The 22,486-nt window shown below is 45.0% G+C and overlaps 1 protein-coding gene across 3 annotated transcripts in view; it reads left to right on the top strand.

The window, feature by feature from the left end:
• Nucleotides 1-22,486, top strand: part of tbc1d22a (TBC1 domain family, member 22a) — a 126,015-nt gene that overhangs the window by 84,044 nt on the left and 19,485 nt on the right. For all 3 annotated transcript variants that reach the window (XM_076051792.1, XM_076051794.1, XM_076051793.1), the window contains 2 exons: nucleotides 4,214-4,341; nucleotides 17,740-17,835. In XM_076051792.1, coding sequence (XP_075907907.1) covers nucleotides 4,214-4,341; nucleotides 17,740-17,835 — 224 coding nt within the window. The remainder of the gene's footprint in view (nucleotides 1-4,213; nucleotides 4,342-17,739; nucleotides 17,836-22,486) is intronic.

Here is a 22,486-nt window from a genome sequence, read left to right on the forward strand (position 1 = left end):
GAATGTGTTTGTGTAGAACAGTACGTTAAATATTCTTCACGTACACTTGCCCTTCAGAAATAATAATCAAATCAAATCATATTTATTTATAAAGCGCATTTTAAATCAACAGAGTTGACCAAAGTGCTGTACATTCAGCAATAAAACACAGTAAAAACAAGTAAAAACACAAAACGTAAAGTAAAACCAATTCTAAAAGAAGCTTTAAGGACACAGGAAGGCCTGAGAAAACAGGTGAGTTTTAATATTGGATTTAAAAGACTCCAAACCAAATAAAACTAGGTAGAGCGTTCCAGAGCTTGGGGGCAGCCTCAGAGAACGCTCCATCACCCTTGCCCTTTAGCCTGCAACGTGGAGCTACCAGGAGCTGCTGGGAGGAGGACCTGAGGGGTCTGGGTTGGGAAGAGAGCCAGGAGGAGGCCAGTGAGATACAGTGGAGCCAGGCCATGAAGGGCTTTATAGGTGAACAGGAGGACTTCAAACTCAACCCTAAACCTGATTGGAAGCCAGTGCAGAGATGCCAGGACAGGAGTGATGCTGTCCCTAATTTTACTGTTGGATACAACCATTCTGCACCAGCTGCAGGCGGGACAGTGTAGACTGGCTAAGACCATAGTGCAGGGCATTGCTGTAATCCAGCCGGGAAGAGATGAGGGCGGTTTTAAGGTTACTAAGTGACGGGAATGATTTAAGCTTAGCGATATTGTGCAGATGGAAGAAGCGACCCTTCACAACAGTGTTGTAACTCCAAGATTTCTGACATGAGTGTGGAGATTAGGCACGAGGGGACCTAGAAGAGCTGCTGTGCTCTCAGTGGAAGCCTAGGGGCCCAATAGGATCACCCCCGTTTTGCCTTTGTTGAGCTGGAGGCAGTTTAGCGCCATCCACAGTTTGACTTCATGGAGGTAATAGTATTGATAATCTCATTCATAGCCTCTTTTGTTGTTGTAAGGAACAGTCTCAAGAACATTGCACTTAGCACAATAAATAAGGAATGTATTGTGTGTTTGCTGGTCGAGCTCTTTTGTGTTTTTTTGGGATGCGCTTGCGAGAAAACTGCCAAACTCTCCCTCTGCCAAAGCAAAGAGCTCATTCTGCCAGCACTTGTTGTTCACTGCGTCGGGCATCAAAGTTAGAAGGCTTTGATGTGTTTGCTCAGGTGTTGTAGGATCATGCGCAGAACTCATCCGTACCCACCTGCGAATATCCTGCCTAGGAAACCAGGCAGCTGACAAGCTCGAGTCTCCTCATCATGAAGGAGGAACCTTTGTCGTCCACCTCCGTTTTTCACGGTGGCCAAACGGACCCTCTGTTAACTACAAACAGCACCTGTGTTGGGTAGGAACAATAACCTTCACAGGTTTAGCTTGACAGTAATGGAGGACAGGATTGGTGAAAAGGTTGGTGTTTATTGTTCTGGTTAAAGGAAGTGGGGAAAAAAACTGTGAGTGAATCAACAAGATTACAATTAAAATTACAATTAAATTATAGATAGCGATGGCTGCCTACCCCAACGATCATGATGAAAAACAAACCCCTCCAATGTTCGCCGGTGAAGTGAAACAGTTTAGAGGAAAGAGTGGTCAGCAAGAAGAAGAAAACACTCCACAAATGTAATTGCGTTTCACGCCAAGGATGGAATGCAGTCAGGAAGAAGCGGCCATGTCAGCAGAACTCCCGGGGAGCCGCCCGCGCGACCTCTGACCCCCCACCTCCCACCTGCCTGCCCACCCGCGTACACTGGCCTCCACTCTCCACTTTAAGCCACCAGCAGGACGCGGGACAACACCCATCCGTCAATCGTTGCGTCAGTTGTGAGGTGTTGGGGGGGGGAGTGCCAAGTCGCTAACACTAGGCGGGGCGGGTCCCTTAGCGCTGTGTTTTTCAATACACTAGTGTTCTGTGAGATAATGCCCGGTGTGCCGTGAAAAACTATGTTGCATAATTGGTCTCAAAAATAATAATGTCTACATGTAACTGTGCTTTAGAATGAATGTTAGCCCATTTCCCTCTCTCAAACAAAAAAGTGTGATTTTATATTATTTTTGGTTGGTGGCGTGCCATGGGATTACTTTCAATGTGAAAAATGTACCATGGCTTTAAAAAGGTCTTTAAAAAACACTGCCTTAGCGTAATCCAACATCGCCGTTCGCCGCTAACGAGCTCGGCCTTATTTATGACGTTTGCCACCACGTGTGATAATTAAACTGCAGAGAGCGAAACAAGCGCCTCCTGTTTACCTTGCAGCCACCATCGGGACGCCGCGCCTGCGCGAGAGCAACGGAGGGACAGGTGCCATTCATGTGCCTGCCGCGCGTTAGCAGTAGATTAAACATTTAATAAAGCTCTGTTCTTCTTTTTTTTCCTGTTTCTTTTTTCCCCAGCAGCGTGTGTGCTGATGTGTCAGTCAGCTCTGATTAAGAGCGCGGAATGCCAGAGTAGAGGATGTTACAGTTCCTTCCTAAACACCGTTTCTCACAGGTTCCCTGACAGCTCTTTAATTACAGCTCTGTTTCTGAAGTGTGTGTGTGTGTGTGTGTGTGTGTGTGTGTGTGTGTGTGTGTGTTGGGGTTATTGTGTGAAAGAGAATAAGTGTCATGGGTTTGATGACTGCGAAATGGCGTGCTGCCGAATGCTGAGCTGTATTTTTTATTTTTTTCAAGTCCTTTGTTATGTAAAGGAGGGTAAAACAAACATCTATCAGGAACAGAAGTGGGAACAAAAGGGCGGCCAATCTCGCTCTCACATCCTTCAACTTCACCCCGTCCGTTTCTCATTTCCCCCCGCCGACCTGCCAAATGACACTTGACTGTCAATATGCTCCACATGAGGCCGAGTTGAACTGCCACATATTTTACGGTCGCAGTGAGACTGAGATCTCAGACTTGCTGAAGTCAGTTGATAGTTTACGTTTGTTTGTTTGTTTGTTTTTTGTTTTTTGTTTTGTTTTGTTTTTGTGGGGTTTTTTTGGCCCTTGTGCAGGTTTTTATCTGACGCTAGCTAGCGGTGGACACGTAGCTTGTAAACACACCGCCGATGCATAAAAACAAGAACTCAAAAACTGTCTGCGTTTCTTGCTAATTATGTTGGATGCAGCGCCGCCATGCTGCGATTGATCAGCGCAAAATAAAAGTAGTGTTCTGAAACGGGTGGAAAAAAAAAAACAATCTTGAAACTCGAAAAACTCCCAACTAAGAAAAAAAACCAACCTTTTAATGTCTCTTCGTGAAAAGAAGAAGAAAAAAACACATGAATAATTTATTCCAATAACACATTTCCTGAAGCAGAAATAAACCTTTTTTTCACTTTTTTTTTTCTCGTTTGAGTAGCAATTCCTAAAATAATTGTGCCTCATTTAAGGAAAACCATCCCTTTTAGAATTTCACAGTGAATGGTATTGTACTCGTGAGACCAGATAAATTCAAGTCAATTTAAAAAAAAATGTTGTTTTTAATTTTTCCTTCATTTGTTCTTCATTTAATTAAAATCTGATTTGCCTGAAGTTGGTGTTGACAGCTGGGCCTCGAATACCCCTGATTCCCACCACCATCTAGATTCTATCATCTTCTTCTGCACTCGCGAGGGTCACAGGAGTGACGGGGGTCATGCTGTCGCCAGTCCCAGTTTTTTTTGGCAGTGGGTGGAGTCACAGCCTGGACAAGTCTCAGTGGAGACAAACCAGGGCTTGCACTCAAACCTGCAGTTAGTAGCAGCCAATGCACCTAATGCAGGCACGATGGAAGAGCATGCAACCTCCACACAGAAAGGGGGTTTGAACCAACAACCTCCTTTTTTCATTGTCGGCCCTTGCACCAACACCACCACCACCAGTGCCCTGGTAATCTATACAATGAACAACTGTAGCCATAGACTGAACATAGATTCAGTCGTAAGAAAGCTTCTGGAGGCATCGAAAGTTGTGTTTCCCAACTGTGCACAGACATCCTGTGCAGGGCTTTTTTTTTTAACCTTGAATGCGCCCACGTTTTTCATCTCGGTTGCACGTGCATTGTAATTAGGTTTCTGCATCGAGTGAGACGCGAGGAAATCGCATAAGAGTCGTCCTGTTAACGCAAAACACTCGTCCTTCGTCGTCGTCCAATATATATATATAAATAAATAATGTTGAAACTTTATTTTCTCATCTTGCTCCCTCTTGTTTTTGGGTTTGCCTCGTATTGTTTGTTGTTAATCAAGAACATTGTTTTGACAGAGTCGGTGCACCGCCACATGCAGCAGTACGAGGTGGAGTACCTGCAGTTTGCCTTCCGCTGGATGAACAACCTTTTGATGAGGGAGCTGCCGCTGCGCTGCACAATCAGACTGTGGGACACCTACCAGGTACAGAGACACACGCACGCACGTGCGCGTACACACGTGTACGTGCACACACACAGAGCAAGGACACCACAATTGATTAAAAGAAAAAAACTACGCTGCTCTGCCACTTCAAGCTGCTGTGATCTTAAAAAAAAAAAAGGGAGACGTTATGATTTCCCAATTCCCCAATCCCTATTGGAAAAATTATATTTAAAAAAATAAATGAATAAAAAAAACAAGCAGCTGGTGGCATATTAATAACTTGCCGCACTAAACAGAAACAGTCCAACAGGGGCGGGATTTATTTCATGTATCTGAGCCCTTAGAGAAGGTTTAAAAAAGGAAAAATAAAGGTAATTGGACACATTTTTATGTGTCTTTTAGATAATAAATATTCAAAAAAGTCATCCATCCAGGAAGCGTCAGCGCTCTTCTCTTCTCTTCTGGCCAGGTTTGACTTAACCCGTTTCCCTGTTTTAACCTTAAATCTCTGTTTTAAAAAAATATATATTTTGTGTTGTTTTTGTTGTCTGGACTGTTCTTGTGTTATTCACTTTTCAGAGTGAAGCACTTTGCGCACCTTGCTCGCCCGGTTCAGATCCCAGGATAAGACTGAGTGATTGATTATTGTGGGATTAAAAACCTTCCATGTCCGCATATTCAGTCAAGCGGACTGCTGGAGCTTGCTCGAGGACAACGTGCTCAACGCCGTTTGTGTGTGAAAAAGAAAAGTGGCTAACGGGTCTGAAATAGGATTGAACTATTGAGCAAGTTTACCAGCGTTAAGCAGAAGATTAGACGAAGCGCAGCGCGTCGTTATCGCGCGCTGTTGGCACATCCAGGCCTGTTTACTGTCCCGCCCTTTGACATTTACAGACACTTTAATAGGCGGGACTGACAGACACCCTGAACTGTTAACCACAGCCAGCGTCCTCCACTGCGTCCAACGTCTGCCTATCGATTCACTGGCCTGTGTGTGTGAGAGTGTGTATGTGAGTGAGTGTGGATGGTCCAGGCCTGGAGGAGACTACATATAATGGATTTTCCACTTGACGGAGGTTGAGAATGTAATGCATGTCGTCTCAGTGTTTGATTAGATGGGGACAATGAAGAGAACAGGGCATGAAATTGAATGGATTTTTTTCCCCTTCTTCTTCTTTTTTTTTAGTAGTAGCAGTAGGTGTCTTAAAACGATACATTTTCGGCTAAGTATCGAAGTCACTAAAAGGCACCTTTGCCACTGTTAAAGTTGCTAATAACGGTTTCCTGGGACTGCGTGAGCTTCATACGACTGGTAAAAAAAAACTCATGTTTTAGGTAGTCTTTCAAACCTAGCACAATTTATTTAAAGTATTTTTATATTTTTTTTTTGGGGGGGGGGATTCCTGCTTAATTAAACCATGAACCAAAGGCTTGCGGTTTTCAATCTGAAATGATTGAAAAAAAGATATTTTTAAAACCTCGAATCAAATCAGCAAAACTCGCCCATATGTCGGCTTCCCTGAAAATGGTTTCACTGAGTCGTCTATTAGCAAAGTGATTGGCTACTTATTAGTTTGGGTATGTTTTTATTCCAGCTTGCAGAGAGTTTTACGAAGTTAGGATCCCTTCTCATTACTTACTCGAGTTTGATTGCATTTCAGGGTAACTCACACTTTGTAGCCACCATTAGCTAGTTATATACAGTAGCTACCGTATGAGCTGTAAAGCTTAGTTCTACACGGGTATTGGCTACTTTAAAGATCAGGAATGGAACATTGAACGTGTTGATGACTTTCAACCACTTAGGCCTGGAGAAAATGGCACATTGGTCAAGTCTGGACAAATACTACCACCACAGTTAAGATTTTAAAGGGGCCCTAATTTGAAAAATGGACAGAGCTTTTACCAATCAGACTAGGAGTGTTTTGACCACCGAAACCCCCCCAAAAAAAACCTGTTTATCTGGAAATGGCCAGAACACTGCAGGGCCCCTTTAACCTTCATAGAATTTCCTTCCAGTCCGTCTCAACTCTTGCCGCTATTTGTGATTTTGCAAAACCAACGCTCATTGTGGGGGATGTCGTTTCACGCAGCATAAACTTTTATGAAAAAAAACCCCAAAAAAACTGCACGATTTTCAAGTTCCACGCCGACTGCGTAAGATGAAAAGGAAGTGATGAAGAGAGAACAGCACAGACGTCCCCAGAGCTTAAAGGGAAACGGGGGAGTGGAAAATTGGTAAAACTTTTCCTCTTTATTCCCGAGGCTTGAGCTAAACGAATCTTGTCTAAATCTTTATGAACTCCGGCTGAAAACTAAAACAAAAAGCCCTTGAGAAACAGCCTCCCCTTGATCTCCGTCACTCGTGTTTCATTGTTGGTTCAAGTAGCGCCGACTAAATTCAGATTTTATGTGACTTTTCTGCCATTTTCTGGAGTTCAGATGCCTTTAGGGCAGCATTAACTGTGAGAAGAACTGTTTTGAAATCCTGGTAGCTACTTCCACGGACTGAATCATTAGACAAGTTGTTACTTTTTCTTTACCGCCTGTCTGCTCAGAGTTTTACATTGAAGAGATTTTCATTATCTTTTCATAAATATTTCTATTTTAATAACTCTTTACTTGACTGCAGCTCAGGAGGTGGAGCAGGTTGTCCAATGACCAAAAGGTTGGCGGTTAGAATCCCGCTCCATCTCAGTCTGTCATTGTGTCCTTGGGCAAGACACGTGACCCACATTGCCTCGTACGGATGTGAGTGAATGTTGGGTGGTGGTCAGAGGGTGTTCCTAGTTCCTCCACATGCAAAAGGAAAAAGCAAAGTTGAGCACCAGCAACTATAATTAGCGCTCCTGTGCCATGAGAAAGGTCTGTTGATTTGGCAAAGTTTTTATCAGGCTCCAGTTAGATGCGTAAGAGGAAGAGTGCAGTGTTTTTTTTTTTTTGCATTGTACTGCAAAAAACAAACAGAGTTTGCGACCTTCGCCATGCCTCAGATTATCCTAGTTGAGTTAATGAACACGTTTCCCGCCGCAAAGCTTACAGTAATTAAGACGTGCGCAAGAGCCGGAACCAGCTTCTCTCTCTAATAGCCTGTTTTCAATTTCTCAAGGGTGTCCATAGTAACAGGCAGCCGTGTTTTTCCGCCGTGCATCATCACTTAAGAGCTCAGCGTCAAACTATTATCCTGCTGAAAAGCGGCGGGGATGAAGTAAAGCGGTAAAAGAGGTGAATAATCCTTTAAGAGGAGGTGTAGAGACAAAGATATAAAAAGACTGTCCTGACATTCCGTATTACGTCTTTTCCTGTGTTACATCCGCACATTGACGTCAATGAAAAGTCACCCAAGACTATGGGGCTCTTGGGCTTTTGTTCTGTTCTGAGGGTGCCTTCACTCAGCGGCCACGTTATTCAGTAACCCTTTGCTTTTCTGTTTATAGAGGGTTCGACCTGTTGCGTGTTCAGGGGTTGCGACTCCGCAGCCGTTTGGGTTCGCGTTGCCTCTCTGCGATCTCTAACCAGTCGTGTCCATTCTGACCTTTGACCCCTGACCCTAACAAACCCCCCTCCCCATCACACGACTGCCGCCCACTGACGTTTGTTCTCTTTTGTGTGACCGTTCTCTGCCAATCATAGCGATGGTCGTTGGCTGTGAGAGCAGCAGTTGGTGAAATGCTCACACGTGCAGCAACGCAGTCGCTTCAATCACCTTTCAGTGAGTCGTCTTGTGTCCGAGCGCACCTGAGTTGCTGCCACGCGATTGGCCGAGTTGCTTTGTGTGCTAGCAAAGCAGTTGAACGTTTTGCCTGCTGAAGCAGCTGGTGAGTGCATACAGTTGAGTTTTCTGCCATTAAGTCAGACTAACGCCCGGTTCACACTGGACGCAGAAGCGCCGCGAAGCGCCAGGCACTTCCATTCGGCGCCCACGTTAATCAATGCGGTGGTTCACACTAGACGCGAACAAGCGCGCGGCTCGCGCCATGCATTTGTCGTTTCGACGTCTGCTCTATTTTGTGCGCGAGCACAATAAAAATAAAAACCGAATGACAAATTCGATCATATTTGTATGTTATATTTGTCAGTACATTGTATCAGAGTGCGCGAGAGATAAAACAAATACACACACACACACACACACACACAGGAAGACTTGATCAAAATACGTCTGTTTGATCCTAGAGATGCCGGTCAGTGATCATTATGAAAGAGGTCTTGAGATGGACAACTGAGTGCGTGTTTCTATTTCCACTCACACACACACACACACACACACACACACACCTACAAAAGTGAGCAACGGAGCGGGCTGGCAACGGAGCGGGCTGGCTACGGCGCGGGGGGGACGATGATGAAAATGACTTAAAAAAAAAAACAAAACTCGAGTGGGAGTGAAAAAAATGACAGCAGCTGAGCAGAAGCGCTTGTCGAGCCTCGCAGCGCTTCCGCTTCCATTGAAATGAATGGCACAAGCCGCGCGCCCGTTAGCGTCTAGTGTGAACCACTACATTGATTAACGCCCCGCCGCCCCCCATGCCTCTCTCGGCCCAAAAGATAGAAACACTTCCTGACGTCCCGTCGTCCTTCTGCCGGTCATCAGTTGTGCTGAAGCAGCCCTGGAAGCGGAGACGCCCATGCAAGCGCTCCAGGCCTTGCATGGTCCACTCCAGGCCTTAAAAGAGACTCAAGACATAAATGATTGAACAGTTGCTTTTGTCGTGACTTGACAGCCACCCAAGTGCAAATTGTACTTGTAATCCATCCTTTAAATGTTTAATACCTTACACTGTCGTTGGATCACAGTCCCAAGGAAGGGGTGTACCCTTCCAGACAACACACAACAGCCCCCCTCCAACACACACACACTCGCTCTCACACCACCCTGTTAGGGATATTATTCCTCTTCCAATCTTTAAACTTTCAGTAGAGCCGACAGTGAGGTGCTGTGTAGTTTTTTTCTCTACCTTTTTTCCCCAACTTTTTTTCTCCCTCCCACTCTGTTTTCTGATTTAACTTTCCCATCCTCCAGCTACCCTCCCCATTTCCCAAAGTTCCTGCCCACTCCCAGTAGTTGCATCATGGTAGCAGTTTCATGACGCGTTGTTTCCGCTCTCAAGCATCGTTGTGGAACGGAGTCAGTGACCATTTGAAAGAAGAATGGAATGACGACAGCGATCAGCTGGGCGGAGAGCGATGCGCTGGTACGCATCTGGCAGGAATTCTCTCATTGCACTGGCCTTGGACACTTGTGTAACTGGAAGTAAAAAGTTGGTTGTGAGGCGAATAATTGTTACTCGGATGGAGTTTTCTTTTGCTTTTCCCTCGTTAAAATATGGCAGAATCAAATTGGTTGGGCCTTTTTGAATCACCGCTGCATTGTAATGCTGAAAGCTTAATCTTCGGGGTCCTGCTCCTTTCACTTCACCCAGGCTAACTTCTCGCAGGTTTGGTCATTTCGATCACGTCCCACCTCCGTCTTGTCAGTTATCCAGCGTTTGTTTTGCGGCTTTGGTCGTGCTTGGCTGGCCGTACCTCTGACTCATGAATCTGTGCTGCTGTTGTTGTTGCCTAGATGTTTCCCTTGTACCCCCTTTTTTTTCACCAGTCTCCCCATATCACCACACATGCATTATTTATTAAAGAAGCTGTCATTTTTGAAGCCAGCCAAGACGCGATAAAAGGGCCCGTCTCAAGTATTTTTCGTCATTTATTTTCTCGTCAAATCGGACAGGCGACACCCCTGCCCGAGTCAGGTAAATTTGTAACTGTGAAACTTCCTCCGTGACCAGTTTGTATTTGTGGCGCGGCCTCGAGACCTCCGGAAGCTCTCAACATCAGCGATTTTGATGCAAAAGGTCCGAAGCGAAGCTGGAAATTCGAAGCACAAACCCTTAGACGTATCGTCGCCGACTCTGAGTGTTCAGGCCTTGTAGGCGCACAGAATGAATATCTAGTCTAGATAATAGAGAGAAGCGCCTTGCCCTTTGCCACTCAGTGAACGAATGCGTGTGAGTGTGAGTGAGGTGCGTGCGCTCTCTTGCGTCTTCTTCAGCGTCTTTCTTTCTTTATGTCTTTCAGAATTTAACCCGAGCGTTATAATGTCACGGCCGTGGTCTCGCTCTCTCTGTGGTGCAGCCATCTGTTCGGTAGCTCCTTCCAGGAGGCGCAGTCTGCGCTGGCTGTTCCCCCCCGTCCCCACTATTTATGTCACCGTCTCTCTCTGTCATTCTATGTTTTCTCCCCATCACTTTTCTACTTCTCCTCTCAGCTTGGCGTTCCTTTCTTTTCTCCAAACGCTTTGGTTTTGTCACTCGAGATCTTAAATGTGTAGAAATAGAAGATGAACGCGGGGAGTAGCGCGCACACACAGACCACACAGACACACACTCATACACAGGGGCACAAAGACAGGGACGAATTATCCCTGTTGCGTGGAGCATGAAATTAGCGAGTAGCTTAATGTGGCAGCATTGGCATGACTGCTAAAGGGCCACGGTGACATTTTACAGGTTGTGAAACATTGTCTGTCCCCTTCCATGTGGCCAGCTGATCTGATGTTAGGTTGATGCAGCTCAGTCTTGGTCCATTTATTTGGAATTACCTCGAAAGTACAATCTTTGACTTTGCTGCTGCTTGTGCTCTGCGTGATTGCATAATTTTGCATGTTTAAAATGAAGAGGTAATTATTTTGATTTAAAAAAAAAAGCTGTAAAACTGCACGTCCTGAAGACCTCTTTCCCTACTTTGTCCTCTATTACTATTACTTAACATGCTGAATTGCACAGTAAGATAGCATGTTTCCTGCACATAAATCTCACACACGCTATATAATGATAATCACGGACCAAAATGTGCCTAAAATGCAGCTTGCTGTGCATTTGCTAGCTAGCGCATATATATTTCTCCAAAGTGCCATTAGCATCTTCAAGAGCAGACTACATTTGATTTCCCTGATGTAGAAAACAAGATTAAAAAGAAAATACACATCTTTAGGATGTTGGCAGAAGGCTGAACATCATTGCCGTTGCTGCAGTTTGTTTGTTGACAGAGGCGTTTGTGTGCCAGTTTGTCATTTCCTTTCCCCGCCAACAAAAACTGATACGTGGAAGTGTTGTTATTTCTTCCCCTTGGCTGCTTCGGTTTCCTTCTCATTCTCATCATTCTTCTCATCATTCAAAAAATGCCTTGCACAAACTCCAACATTCTGATGTTGCGCAGCCTCAAGGCGTTTCCAACACATCCTTGCCTTCTTTCTTTTTTTTGTTAATTGTCGGCACCATTGAGATCAAGGCGAGCGAGTCTTTTCAGCGGAAACAAAAACTCATTAAGCTTGATTTCACTGACAGTTGTTTCTTTTTTATCGCGCAGCGGCGAGATGAAAGGCGCTGCATGCTGTAGACATTAATATGATTTAGCTCCCTCGCACATTTTCAGAACCTGGTGATTAAAGGTTGCCGTGCGAATGGAGGGAAAATAAAAGAAAACATGAGGCGAGTTGCTGCTCCAGTCTCTCTGATGTCGCTGTCGCTCGATCTACACCCATGTTTGACCTTCTGCTCGAACAAAGAGTTAACTCTGTCGACCCATTTCACTCACACACACGCAAATTACTCATTATCACATATTCCATTTAGTACAGTATATCCCAGGGATGTGCAAACTTTCTGACTGTTTGGCCACAGTGGGTTCTAAAATTCAACCGAGGGCGCCGGAGCAGGAGCAGATGAGGTGTTTTGGTGAGCCACCTCATAGGAGAAAAAAATATGTCATAGGATATGTATAGAGGATATCATATGATAGAAAACATGTGCTTTAATATCGATTGAAAATGAATAAAAGCGTCCCAGCAAAATCTGTGTCTTTGAAGCGCCACGGTATTTAGCTCTTAAAACACTGAAATAATGGAGGAAATACAATTTCATGACTTACTTAACTATTATAATTTTTTCAATTTTGGTGGGCTGGATTAGAATGCTTAACTGGCCACATTTGGCCCCTGCGCCTTAGTTTGCCCATGCCTGGCATAACCTCTCATGGTCTTTATATACGCACTTCTTTCACATGTTTTGCACGGCAGTCAAAAGCGCTGCTGACGCATTAGCATTAGCATGACGCATGACACATTAGCATGACTGGATGTTAGAGCAGACACAGCCTGGGATCTCAGACGGGCCATTTTGCAAAGGTGCCTGTCCTGTTTTCACTGAGTTTAGCGTCTTCGTTCCTCTCAATGCATTAAGCCTCCAGTGCCTGGTAAATTTAAACCAAGGAGTAGCCTTGAGCAACACATGGCGTCAAGAAGCCAACACGCCAGCCAAAGTTAATTTAGCGTGCTAGTTGTAGTAGTTCCCTCTGTCTGTAAGCTCTCTCATTCCCCTTTTGCTGCAATGCATAGTGACCACGCTCCAATTGCAATCACAGATTACAGCATTCAGAATTGGATCAAGGTCAAAAGGCACTTGGTGCCCTGCTTAAAAGAGACATTCTTTTGTATGTAAATTCTACAGTAGTGTGAGAGCTACTCTGAAATTATTGTGACCAGAAATCAGGCCATTGCCAGCATCAGTCTTTTGCCATGGCCTTTTTTGCCATTTCTGATTATTTTCTTTAGTTTTGCTTTAATTAACATTTTGAAGCCAAGTGGAGCAGTCTTTTTTTTATTTATTTATTTATTTATTTTTTCTCCAAATGAGCACAGATTTATTCTCGCGAACTAGGGTAAAAGGGACTTCTGTCTAATTTAGTTTTGTTCAGCTTGAAAAAATGTTTTCATTTGAAAAGCAACCGCTTTTCAAAAGGCTCGTATTCATCTGCCGGGATTTTTGAATGCTTCAATAGTCCGATTGAAAAGGTGGACACTAGGTGGTTGACTCAGCCACAATTGCTACAACAGTTTATTTACCTGTTAGCCGACGGCACCTAGCAAAGCGTTGTTGTTTTTTTTCATTATTTTGTTATTTGAGGTAGAACGTCCGTTGCCAGTTTCACAGTGTCACAGTTCAATCAGTATTGCATCGATTAGCTTTTCAGTTAGCTTTTCCATCTTTCTGGTGAAGCAGGATTCCATATCAGACCTTAGTGAGGGCTGCTAAGTGAAAAAGAAGCGTCACTGGACTTTGTTTCAGCGGGCTGAGGCCAGCGGGCTGAGGCCAGCGGGCGTCCTCCTCCCCACTTCCTTCACCTTCACCTTTAACTTCCAAATGCTTTGGCCCACATTTTTTCCTCTCCTTCCTCACTCTTTATCCCACTGCTCACCAGTGGGGGACTGGGGTGGGGGTTCTACTCTTTGATCAGCGCCACTCAGCCAGTCACGGCCGGCAACATGGCCGCCCTGTCACATGGCGCGGGAGCGTTTGACGGAGACGGGCATCACAGAGGAGCTGGAGGGTGTGTGTGTGTGTGTGTGTGTGTGTGTGTGTGTGTGGGGGGGGGGGGGGGGGGGGGGGGGGGGGCAGTTTGACGGAGTCACCTTGACTCGTGCGACAAACTTTTCTCCGCCGGTCATAATGATGAGGAGGCCTCGGGGCCGGAGGCGGTCATTGGAGCTGCGCAATGCATCATGGGCCGGTGGTGATGTTTCAGAGCAAGTTTTACTCTGTTACATTTGTCCTCTTCAGAAGGTTTATTTTCTTGTGCGCTTTATTGGGAAAATACTTTGTCAGTGTTCGCTCCTGATTCTTCTGTCATTGTGTTGAAAGCCTTAGTCGGTCCGTCCTTCCCATCATCTTCCATTGAGATCATTAAGACGGCCGTTTTGTTAATCATAGCGATGACCATCATATTCCCTTTTTGTGTGTTCTTCCCGCTCTGCCAACTTTTGCTTGTTTGAAGGAATTTTCTGAAAATGTTCCCAGCATATTTTTTTCCCCTCCCCAAAAAAACAATTCTACGGAACCCGTCGTCTTGAACGGCAAATAACAGTTTGTCTTTGAAATGATGTGAAAGAATGTTGATGTTTGTTTTTTTTCCTCTTTTTTTGTATGCCCCCCCCCCCACACACACACCCATGAATAAATTGGGCTGCGACAGACAATTATATCCGCTGCTCTCTAACCTGTTTTATTTTTGAAACATCCACTGTTTTTCTGCAGCCCCCAAACTGTCACCACGCTCTTTGCTTTGATTAAACATTCTCAAACCCAAATATCTTCCTTCCCCTTCAACAAGGAGGACAAAGTATCACATTTCCCTGAGAAGTCGAACTCTCTGCACACAATGGTGTGTGTATATATGTGTGTGTGTGTGTGTGTGTGTGTGTGTGTGTGTGTGTGTGTGTGTGTGTGTGTGTGTGTGTGTGCGTATATATATATACACATGTATATATATATATATGTATATATATATGTACACACACACACACACACATATATATATACACAGTATATGAGAGAGAGAGTTTCTCTTTCTGATGAATAACTTGTTGAATGAATAATTCATCAAAATCTTTTAATTATCTCCGTCTCCACTGATTGAATAGGCATCTCGTTCTTTTCATCATGGCCAAGTTTTAAAGTCGTCTCACTGAGTCGAGGGTGGAGGGCGGGGAGGGGGAGGGGTGTTTAACCATTAAAGACGCAGCTTTCCTAAGCACTTTCTGCAATAAATAATGATTAAACACACAGACGTCTCAATCGTGCGTGTAATCCCGCCGTGCCCCTCCCCCCGCCACTCCTCGCCACCCCCCACTCTCCTCCGCCTGCTCCCCTTACGGTAACTTTACATTAAGGAGAGTTATGACAGCCCGCGCACTCCCCGCATGCAGATGCAAAACACGGCCACGGAAATCAATCTTGAAACAATGGCTCGTGCGAAAAAAGACTTTGAGAGTTAAAGCGGCGGCACAAAAGCCCGTGCCGTCATTAGCGTGGCAGCTACCCACCCCGCAGCCAGGATGGGGCGCTGGAGGAGGGCAATAAACGTTGGGCCGTGTTTTTTTTTTGATGAGGATAAATCACTTCTTAATTCGCGAGACACTCCCTTTCAAAATGGGGAGATGGGGAGAGGGCCGGGTGATGGACTGCAGGAGGTGACGGCGGGGTGGGGGCAGGATGAATGGAGAGATGATTGTGTGTCGGGGGGAGTGGGGGGGGGGGGGCGAGTGGGCCGAGTTTCGCCGAAGAGTTCGCTCTTCCTCTCAATCATGAACTCCCCCCAATCCTTGAGCCCCTAGAAAGTGTAGGAAATTAAAACCTCACGAGTCTTTGGGGACCTCAAGATGCTAACGCGTCACTGGTCACAAACACACCCGCCACACCCCCTGAAATAGTACCCTGTCGTCGGCCTTTCTATTTACTTCTTCCGCCCACCCACTGCTTCGTCTCGCCCACTAAAAAAAAGAATCCGGTTTTTGGCTTCGCTAAAACTGACGTAAAGCAAGAGGGAGCCCAACCTTTGACCCACACGGAAAAGGTGCCCATCTATCCATCCATTTTTTAGCAGCACTTTTCCTGCACTCCGTGGTGACGGGAGGAGCTGTACATTCCCAAAAAGATGAGGTTGTTTTTTGCCGAAAAACACGGAAAGGAGATAAGTAACCATTAATGCTCGAAGGCGGAAGCTGGAGAGGACACACACCAGGCTTGAAGGAACACTTTAGTCCTTTTCACCTTGTTCTATGTCAACTTGTTTTTTGCGGACTCGTCCCTGCTACCGTGAACTGGTTAATCAAAGTAGAGAGCAGACAATATAGTCAGTGTTGTCAGTAGGACTGCTATTCTCACTGCATTTCAGTCAATGTGTTTCCCCCTACGAGGATTTTTGAGTTTTGATTCTTTTTCTTTTTTTTTTACAATGACATGGAACCTTTTCTATTTCAAATCAGCATTTTTATTTTCTGTTTGGAAATTTTATTGAATATGTGAAAAATAATAAATAGAATCAAAGCAGAATCTGAAATTAGCCCCACACGCAAACAAAACAACTTCAGCTAAAAAGAAGCAAACAATCAATAAAAAGACAATACTTCTGCCTGAAGTCAGTTTAGAATTGATCCTCATGTCCAAAAGGGAAGAAGTTGTGAGTAACTTTTCTAGTCCTACCCCTCTTTTTTTTAACAGTACAACTCAGTGGGGACCAAGAATGGGTGGAGTCTGGTTATGGAAATGGAAATTGGAATGGAATGGAATGGAAATTCGCGAACTCCAGATGACCGACTCAGCATCTAAAATGACTTAAAAATGCACTTTTCTTCATTGAGCTAGTGAGTGACTCGTTTAAACTTGAGTCAGCAGATTTTTCTCAGTGTCGCCCCCCCTGGACTGGGCCCGTTTTTCTTGAAGAATACCATGCAGTACAGCCGATCCGTCATCCATAATTCACGCCCCATTTTTGTTTCACTCCACGCTGGAATCCAAATCGAAGCATCCAATATTCATCAGCCTATTCCTTACTTTCTTTCCTGGAGGGGAAACCAATTATCGCAGGGCGAATAAAAAGCGGCCGACGCTCGTGCACTGCTGAGTGGCCGACTGCCACACACAAATGAGCGCAGTGGTTAAAGAGCATTGCTCGCAGTTGGCTATTTGTTTAAAAAAAAAAAAAAAAAAAAGATTGCAAGTGAGTGACTTCACAGTAATTGAAATAAAGGGGAACAGTCGTAACAAAACAATTTCCGACTGCAATTTATTCTGGATATTTTTTTAGAAAAAAACCCTCAAAAAACGAATACGCAACTTTCAGGGTTGATACATGTCGTACTATTGAATAATGGCCTGAAAGTAAAGTTGAATGTAGGTGTAGGGCTACAAAACTGTTCTTCTTCCACACTTCTCATGTTAATAACATCCTGATTATTAAGACAATACTTTTTTGTGCGCCTGTGAAACGTCAAAATCACTCTAAATCCGAAGTGTTAAAACCCGTCCCGCTTGCCAAATTTAGCCCGCTGCGTAATCATATTTGGCCCGTGAGGCAAAATCAATGCCATAGCTGGCCCGCCGGTATTATACAGCACATGTAGCGCTAATACTACAAATCCCAGAATGCTCTGCTAGTATTTTGGTCAATCAGGACAGGAGGTTCATTGAACAATATTATTATTATTATTACTGAACTCGTTTACTGTTGCTATTTTATTCTTAAATTAGGCCCAGGCAAAAGGTTATTGTTGAAATTTAAATCAGAAAGCTACAAATAAAAATGAGGCATACAATTTTTATTTACATTTCATTTATTTTGATTGACTTTTTTTTTTTTTTTTTGAAATTTGATTTTGCATGTGTGCAGTATAATAGTTTAAATGTATTATTATATAGTATTAGGTTTTGCTTGTTCCATATTCAGTGTTGAAGCAAAACTTGTTTGGGTCCATATAGAAGGAAGAAGATTTTTTTTCAATAAATACCAATGTTGGCCCCCGACTTTGTCCAAGTTTGAAATTTTGGCCGCACTGTGTATTTGAGTTTGACTACCCTGTTCTAAATCCACTAAAATCTCTCTCGGCAGGCTGAACCAGAGGGCTTCTCCCATTTCCACCTCTACGTGTGCGCTGCCTTCCTGGTGCGGTGGAGGAAAGAAATCCTGGAAGAGAGAGATTTCCAGGTAACATACATACCAGGATGCCAGGGGGCGATTCAATGGCAGGGGATTAAAATAAAAAAGTTATGCGTGCGCGGCACATTGAGTTTGCTGACAGCGAGGTTGATGGAGCTGCTGCTGCTGCTGCTGCACATGCCACTGATTTGGGGTAATTTGAGCTTCAGACGGTCGTGCCCTCATAGACAAATAAAACAAAACAGAATCAACAACAACAGCATCCCAACGGTCCAGACTGGCGGTGCTCTTCACCACCAGCATCCCTCTCTATTACCGCCGGGGTCATTAACAGAGAGGTCCAGGTTGTTAGGGGGGGCGGGGCATTAGACACTGGGTCGCCACCTTAACTAAGGGAGCAGCAGCAGAAGCAGCAGCACAGTCGGAAAACCAAAAACACACAGCACCCCAACTCCTCGTCTGCTCACTTCTGAAGTCTTTTTGCTTTGTCTTGGGGTTTTTTGGTTTTCTTCAAGAGAATTTGCTGTAGAATTTTTTTTTATTTTCTGTTTTACTCCCCAATGAGATGTTTTTAATAGTTACAGCTAATTGGTTACTACTTCACTAGTTTTAATCAGTGCTGATATTCTTCTTGGTCAAGTCTCCTCAATTTCTCCCTCATTCGTCCAATCGTTGATATTTTTCATTCATTCATTCATTCATTCATTCATTTATTTATTTATTTATTTATTTCATTTTATTTTATTTTAACATATATATTTCTTCTCGCAAGCTGTCCAAAGAAGGCTTTAAAAAAAGGAACAGTCCGTAAGCTAGTGAGAGGCGAACGTCGCGCAGCAGCTGAATTGTTTAGCAGCTGAATTAGAAATCGTTTTCAGTCAGAAATTTCTGAAACCTTCCGTCCCCTTCCGGAATGAAGAGGCAGGCGGTACAAGGGCCACAACCAGCTACTTTAAGCTAAATGGGTGGGGGATAAAAAAAAAATCAATGTACAGAACAGCTGGAAGCTGCTCTGCCTTGTAAGTGATGCTTTGGCTAAAGAGATTAGCGCACATGCTGCTGTCTTATCAAGTCAAGTCAAGTCAAGTCATTTTATTTATATTGCACATTTACAAATGACAGAGCCGCACCAAACTGCTTCACAATAAAAGTGCATAGAGGACATACACATTGACCTATGTATAAAAATAATAATAATAATCATAATAAAATAAATGAGTAACTTAAAAGACCACTGGGGGTAGCTACTCAAAAACCAAAGAACATAGATGAGTCTTTAAAAAGCGATTCGACGGCACCCAAGCTCTGGGCTGCACAGATGTGAAAGGGGAGGGCAGCAACAGAAAAAGCTCTGTCCCCTCTGGCTTTTAGTCTGGTCCTGGGCACCTCCAGCAGCAGCTGGTCAGCAGACTATAGTGCTCTAGAGGGTGTGTGGGGGCGTAAGACCTCAGACAGGTAAGAACGGGCCAGGCTATGGAGGGACTTGTAGACGAAAAGTAAAATCTTGAAGTCGAAGCGGAAGCAGGTGCGTAGCCAGCGGAGTGCAGCGAGGACCGGGTGATGTGGTAAAGCTTTTTAGCAGAAGTTGGGCAGCTGAGTATTGGACCTTCTGTAGGCGACAAAGCTGTGTCTGATCAGTCCCAATGTACGAGCTGTTAGAGTTGACCATTTGTAATGTGACAAAGGCATGGGTCACTCTCTCAAGGTCTTTCTGGGGCAAGTAGGCTTTGGTCTTAGTGAGAGTTCTCAGATGGTAATAGGCCCTCCTGACCACTGCACTAACCTCTCCTCCTGGAACTTAAAAGAACCGTTGAGAATCACACCAAGGTTTCTAACAGAGGGCCTGATGTTGGAGGCCAGGGGCCCGAGGGCATTGGTTAAAAATGCCTGGGAGGATTTTCCGAACCCCATAATCTCTGTTCTTGTTCAGCTTGAGAGAGTTTTCACCCATCCATGACTTGATGTCAACCAGACATTCAAGTGGCTGGAGTGCAGACTGATCATCAGGCTTGAAGGGGATATATAGCTGGATGTCATTGGCAAAACAGTGGAAGGACATGTGATATTTGGACAAGAATTGACCAAGGAGAAGTACATACAGCAGGAAGAGGAGGGACCCTTGATTGGAGCCTTGGGGGACCTCGCAGGTGAGAGGGGCTACCGAGGAAAGCCAAGCTGGACAGAGAAGGTTCCGGTCGGCCAGGTAGAACCAAAAAAACTCCAGGTCTGTGCCTTTGATGCCTATGACCTGCTCCAACTGTGACAGCAGGATCCTGTGGTCCATAGTGTCAAAGGCTGCTGACAGATCTAATAGCACAGGATTGAAGAGCTACCTGAGTCAGTGGCTAGGAAGCAAGCGTGCCAAACACTGTAGCATCTTTAAGGAGACGGGAGGGAAGGCAGTTGACTACAATTAGTTGACTACAGATGTCTGACTGCATCTTGGAAGGAGGAAAGGGTGATGAGCTCAAACTGCTGGAAAACATCTGGGGGAGAGGAGGAAGGGTGGGGAAAGGGGGAGGGACGGGGAGAGCTGGGGAGTGGGGAGGCAGAGGAGTCAGCGGACCTCAGTGTAGCAGTCTTTTCAAAGAAAAAAATTCAGAAAGCTTTCACAGAGGGCAGGGGAGGGCACAAGAGGGGATTCATCACGGGGGTTTGATGAGAGAACCGAGTGTGTTGAAGAGGACCTGTGGTTTGTGACTGTTACTGGAGATCATGGAGGAGATGTACTGTGATTTGGCTACTTTAACAGCTTGGTGGTATTCCACCAGACAACTTCAAAGGATTTGGAGGGACACATGGAGGCCGGCCTTCTTCCATTTACGCTCAGCACGCCTACAGGCATGTCTAAGGTCCTGCTTGGCATCATTGAGCCATGGTGTAGACTGTCTCTTGATGCGTTTGGCCTTGAAGGTGGCAACAGAATCCAGAATGGCTGTGCAGGTTGAGGAGAACATGAAAAGGAGCTCATCAGTTCGACACTCAGGACTAGTGCCCAGTGTAGGCCTACACAGGGGGGGGGTCGTTGAAGGCAGCTGAAAAATGCCCAGCCGTTGAGGGGTCAATTGAGGACGAGGCAGTGGAGCAGCACCGAAGTCGAGGAAGGCTTCAACAGGAGTGGCAGGCTAGTCAAAGACAACAGGATGGAGCCATCGCATCAAACGGCGAGCGGTTGCTCGGGCAGAGGGTAGATGGATCTTTAGTTTCACCAACAGACCTCACCTCATACCTGTCTCCTGGAGAGCTTCCTCCGAAGAGGAGGCACAAGCGTATAGCGCAGGTAAGCTGGAACACCTGACAACACAGGAGGGGGAGGTAGGGTCCTATCTCCTGATTCAGGTCCGTCTACCTGAGCCTTATGGAGATTTACGTCGTGGATGTTTAGCAGGGCTTGATGGTCGCAGCATAATATTGCAGAAACATCCAGGTAGACGCATGAAAAAGGTTATAGCTAACATAAGTGTCCGTGCAAGAGGAATCGCCAAACAGGCTGGTGCCATCTTGCTTCAGTTCGTGGCGCAGCCACAACTGGCTACTTTAAGCTGGAAAGGGGTGGGAAAAAAATCTATATACAGAAGAGCTGGAAGCTGCTCTGCCTTGTAAGCGATGCTTCGGCTAAAGAGATTAGCGCACATGCTGTTCTCTTATCAGATGTGGATTTTAATTTGCCGTTAAAAAGGACAGGACAAAAGTTACACTGGAGGCTTTTTTTCTCAATCAGGAAGACACTGTTTGTTTTTTTTCCTCCAGGCTGACTTGCAGCCAGAATGCTGAGATCTGATTGGCCCACTTCAAAGCAATAGTTTAGCGGACAGTTTGGCTTTGGTTGCACCCTCAAATTTTTTGTCCCCCCTTTAGTCAAAACTTGGAGGTTCTTTGCCAGATAGAGACCGCACGAGACTCATACTCACCAGCCACTTTATTAGGTACAATAGCATGTTGATACAATTAGCTCCTCTTTCTCTCTATTTAAAGCCCTCTCACATTTTACTGTTCAGCCGTGGATGAATGAAGGCTGAACGGTTCACAATGCACTTAGCCTCGCTTGCCGTGCACGGCTGCTTTTTTCCCCCCAAACGCAAATTATTAAACAGCTTATGAGAAATGTAATGTAATGTAATGTAATAGTAATGCATGTTTGTAGTGGCATCCGAGGGATCCTCAATGTCACCGCTGTCCTCAGTCCTTTTCCCATTTTTTAAAATGATGCGAGTCATGTTATCCACTCCACTTGATCGGAAATAACTCTCGGCAGATGAGGCCAGACTTTATTTTTTTATTTTTTTCCCTCTTACTTAAGCCGCTTGCTGGCGGCCGCACGTAGAAAAGGAAGAAAAAAAAATAAAGGTGACAATACTAATACAGTCACAGCCGAGCGCAAGGGCATCGCTCCGTCTTTTATGTCACTCGACCATGTAATAAATCAAAAGCGAGTCCTCCGAAGCGTCGGGAGGCAGAGGGTTACAGCTCCAAAGAAACCTGAGCTTCGGAGGGCAGTAGATTAAAGCTGATTCACCCGCCGAGCGAGACACTGAAGGCTGCCGCCGAAAGCAGAGACATCAACTGACTCCTCTCTACTGACTTTCATGCTCTTCTTTCCCCTCGCTCCTTTTTCCCCTCATTTAAGTTGAAGCTCAAAGAAGATTGCTACCTTTCTCTCCCTTTCTCTCTCTCTCTCTCTCTCTACCTCTCCTCTCTC

Source organism: Nelusetta ayraudi, unplaced genomic scaffold, assembly GCF_046127955.1.
Source record: "Nelusetta ayraudi isolate G7.1 ecotype Tasmania unplaced genomic scaffold, CSIRO-AGI_Nayr_v1 ptg000135l, whole genome shotgun sequence".
Taxonomy (NCBI): domain Eukaryota; kingdom Metazoa; phylum Chordata; class Actinopteri; order Tetraodontiformes; family Monacanthidae; genus Nelusetta; species Nelusetta ayraudi.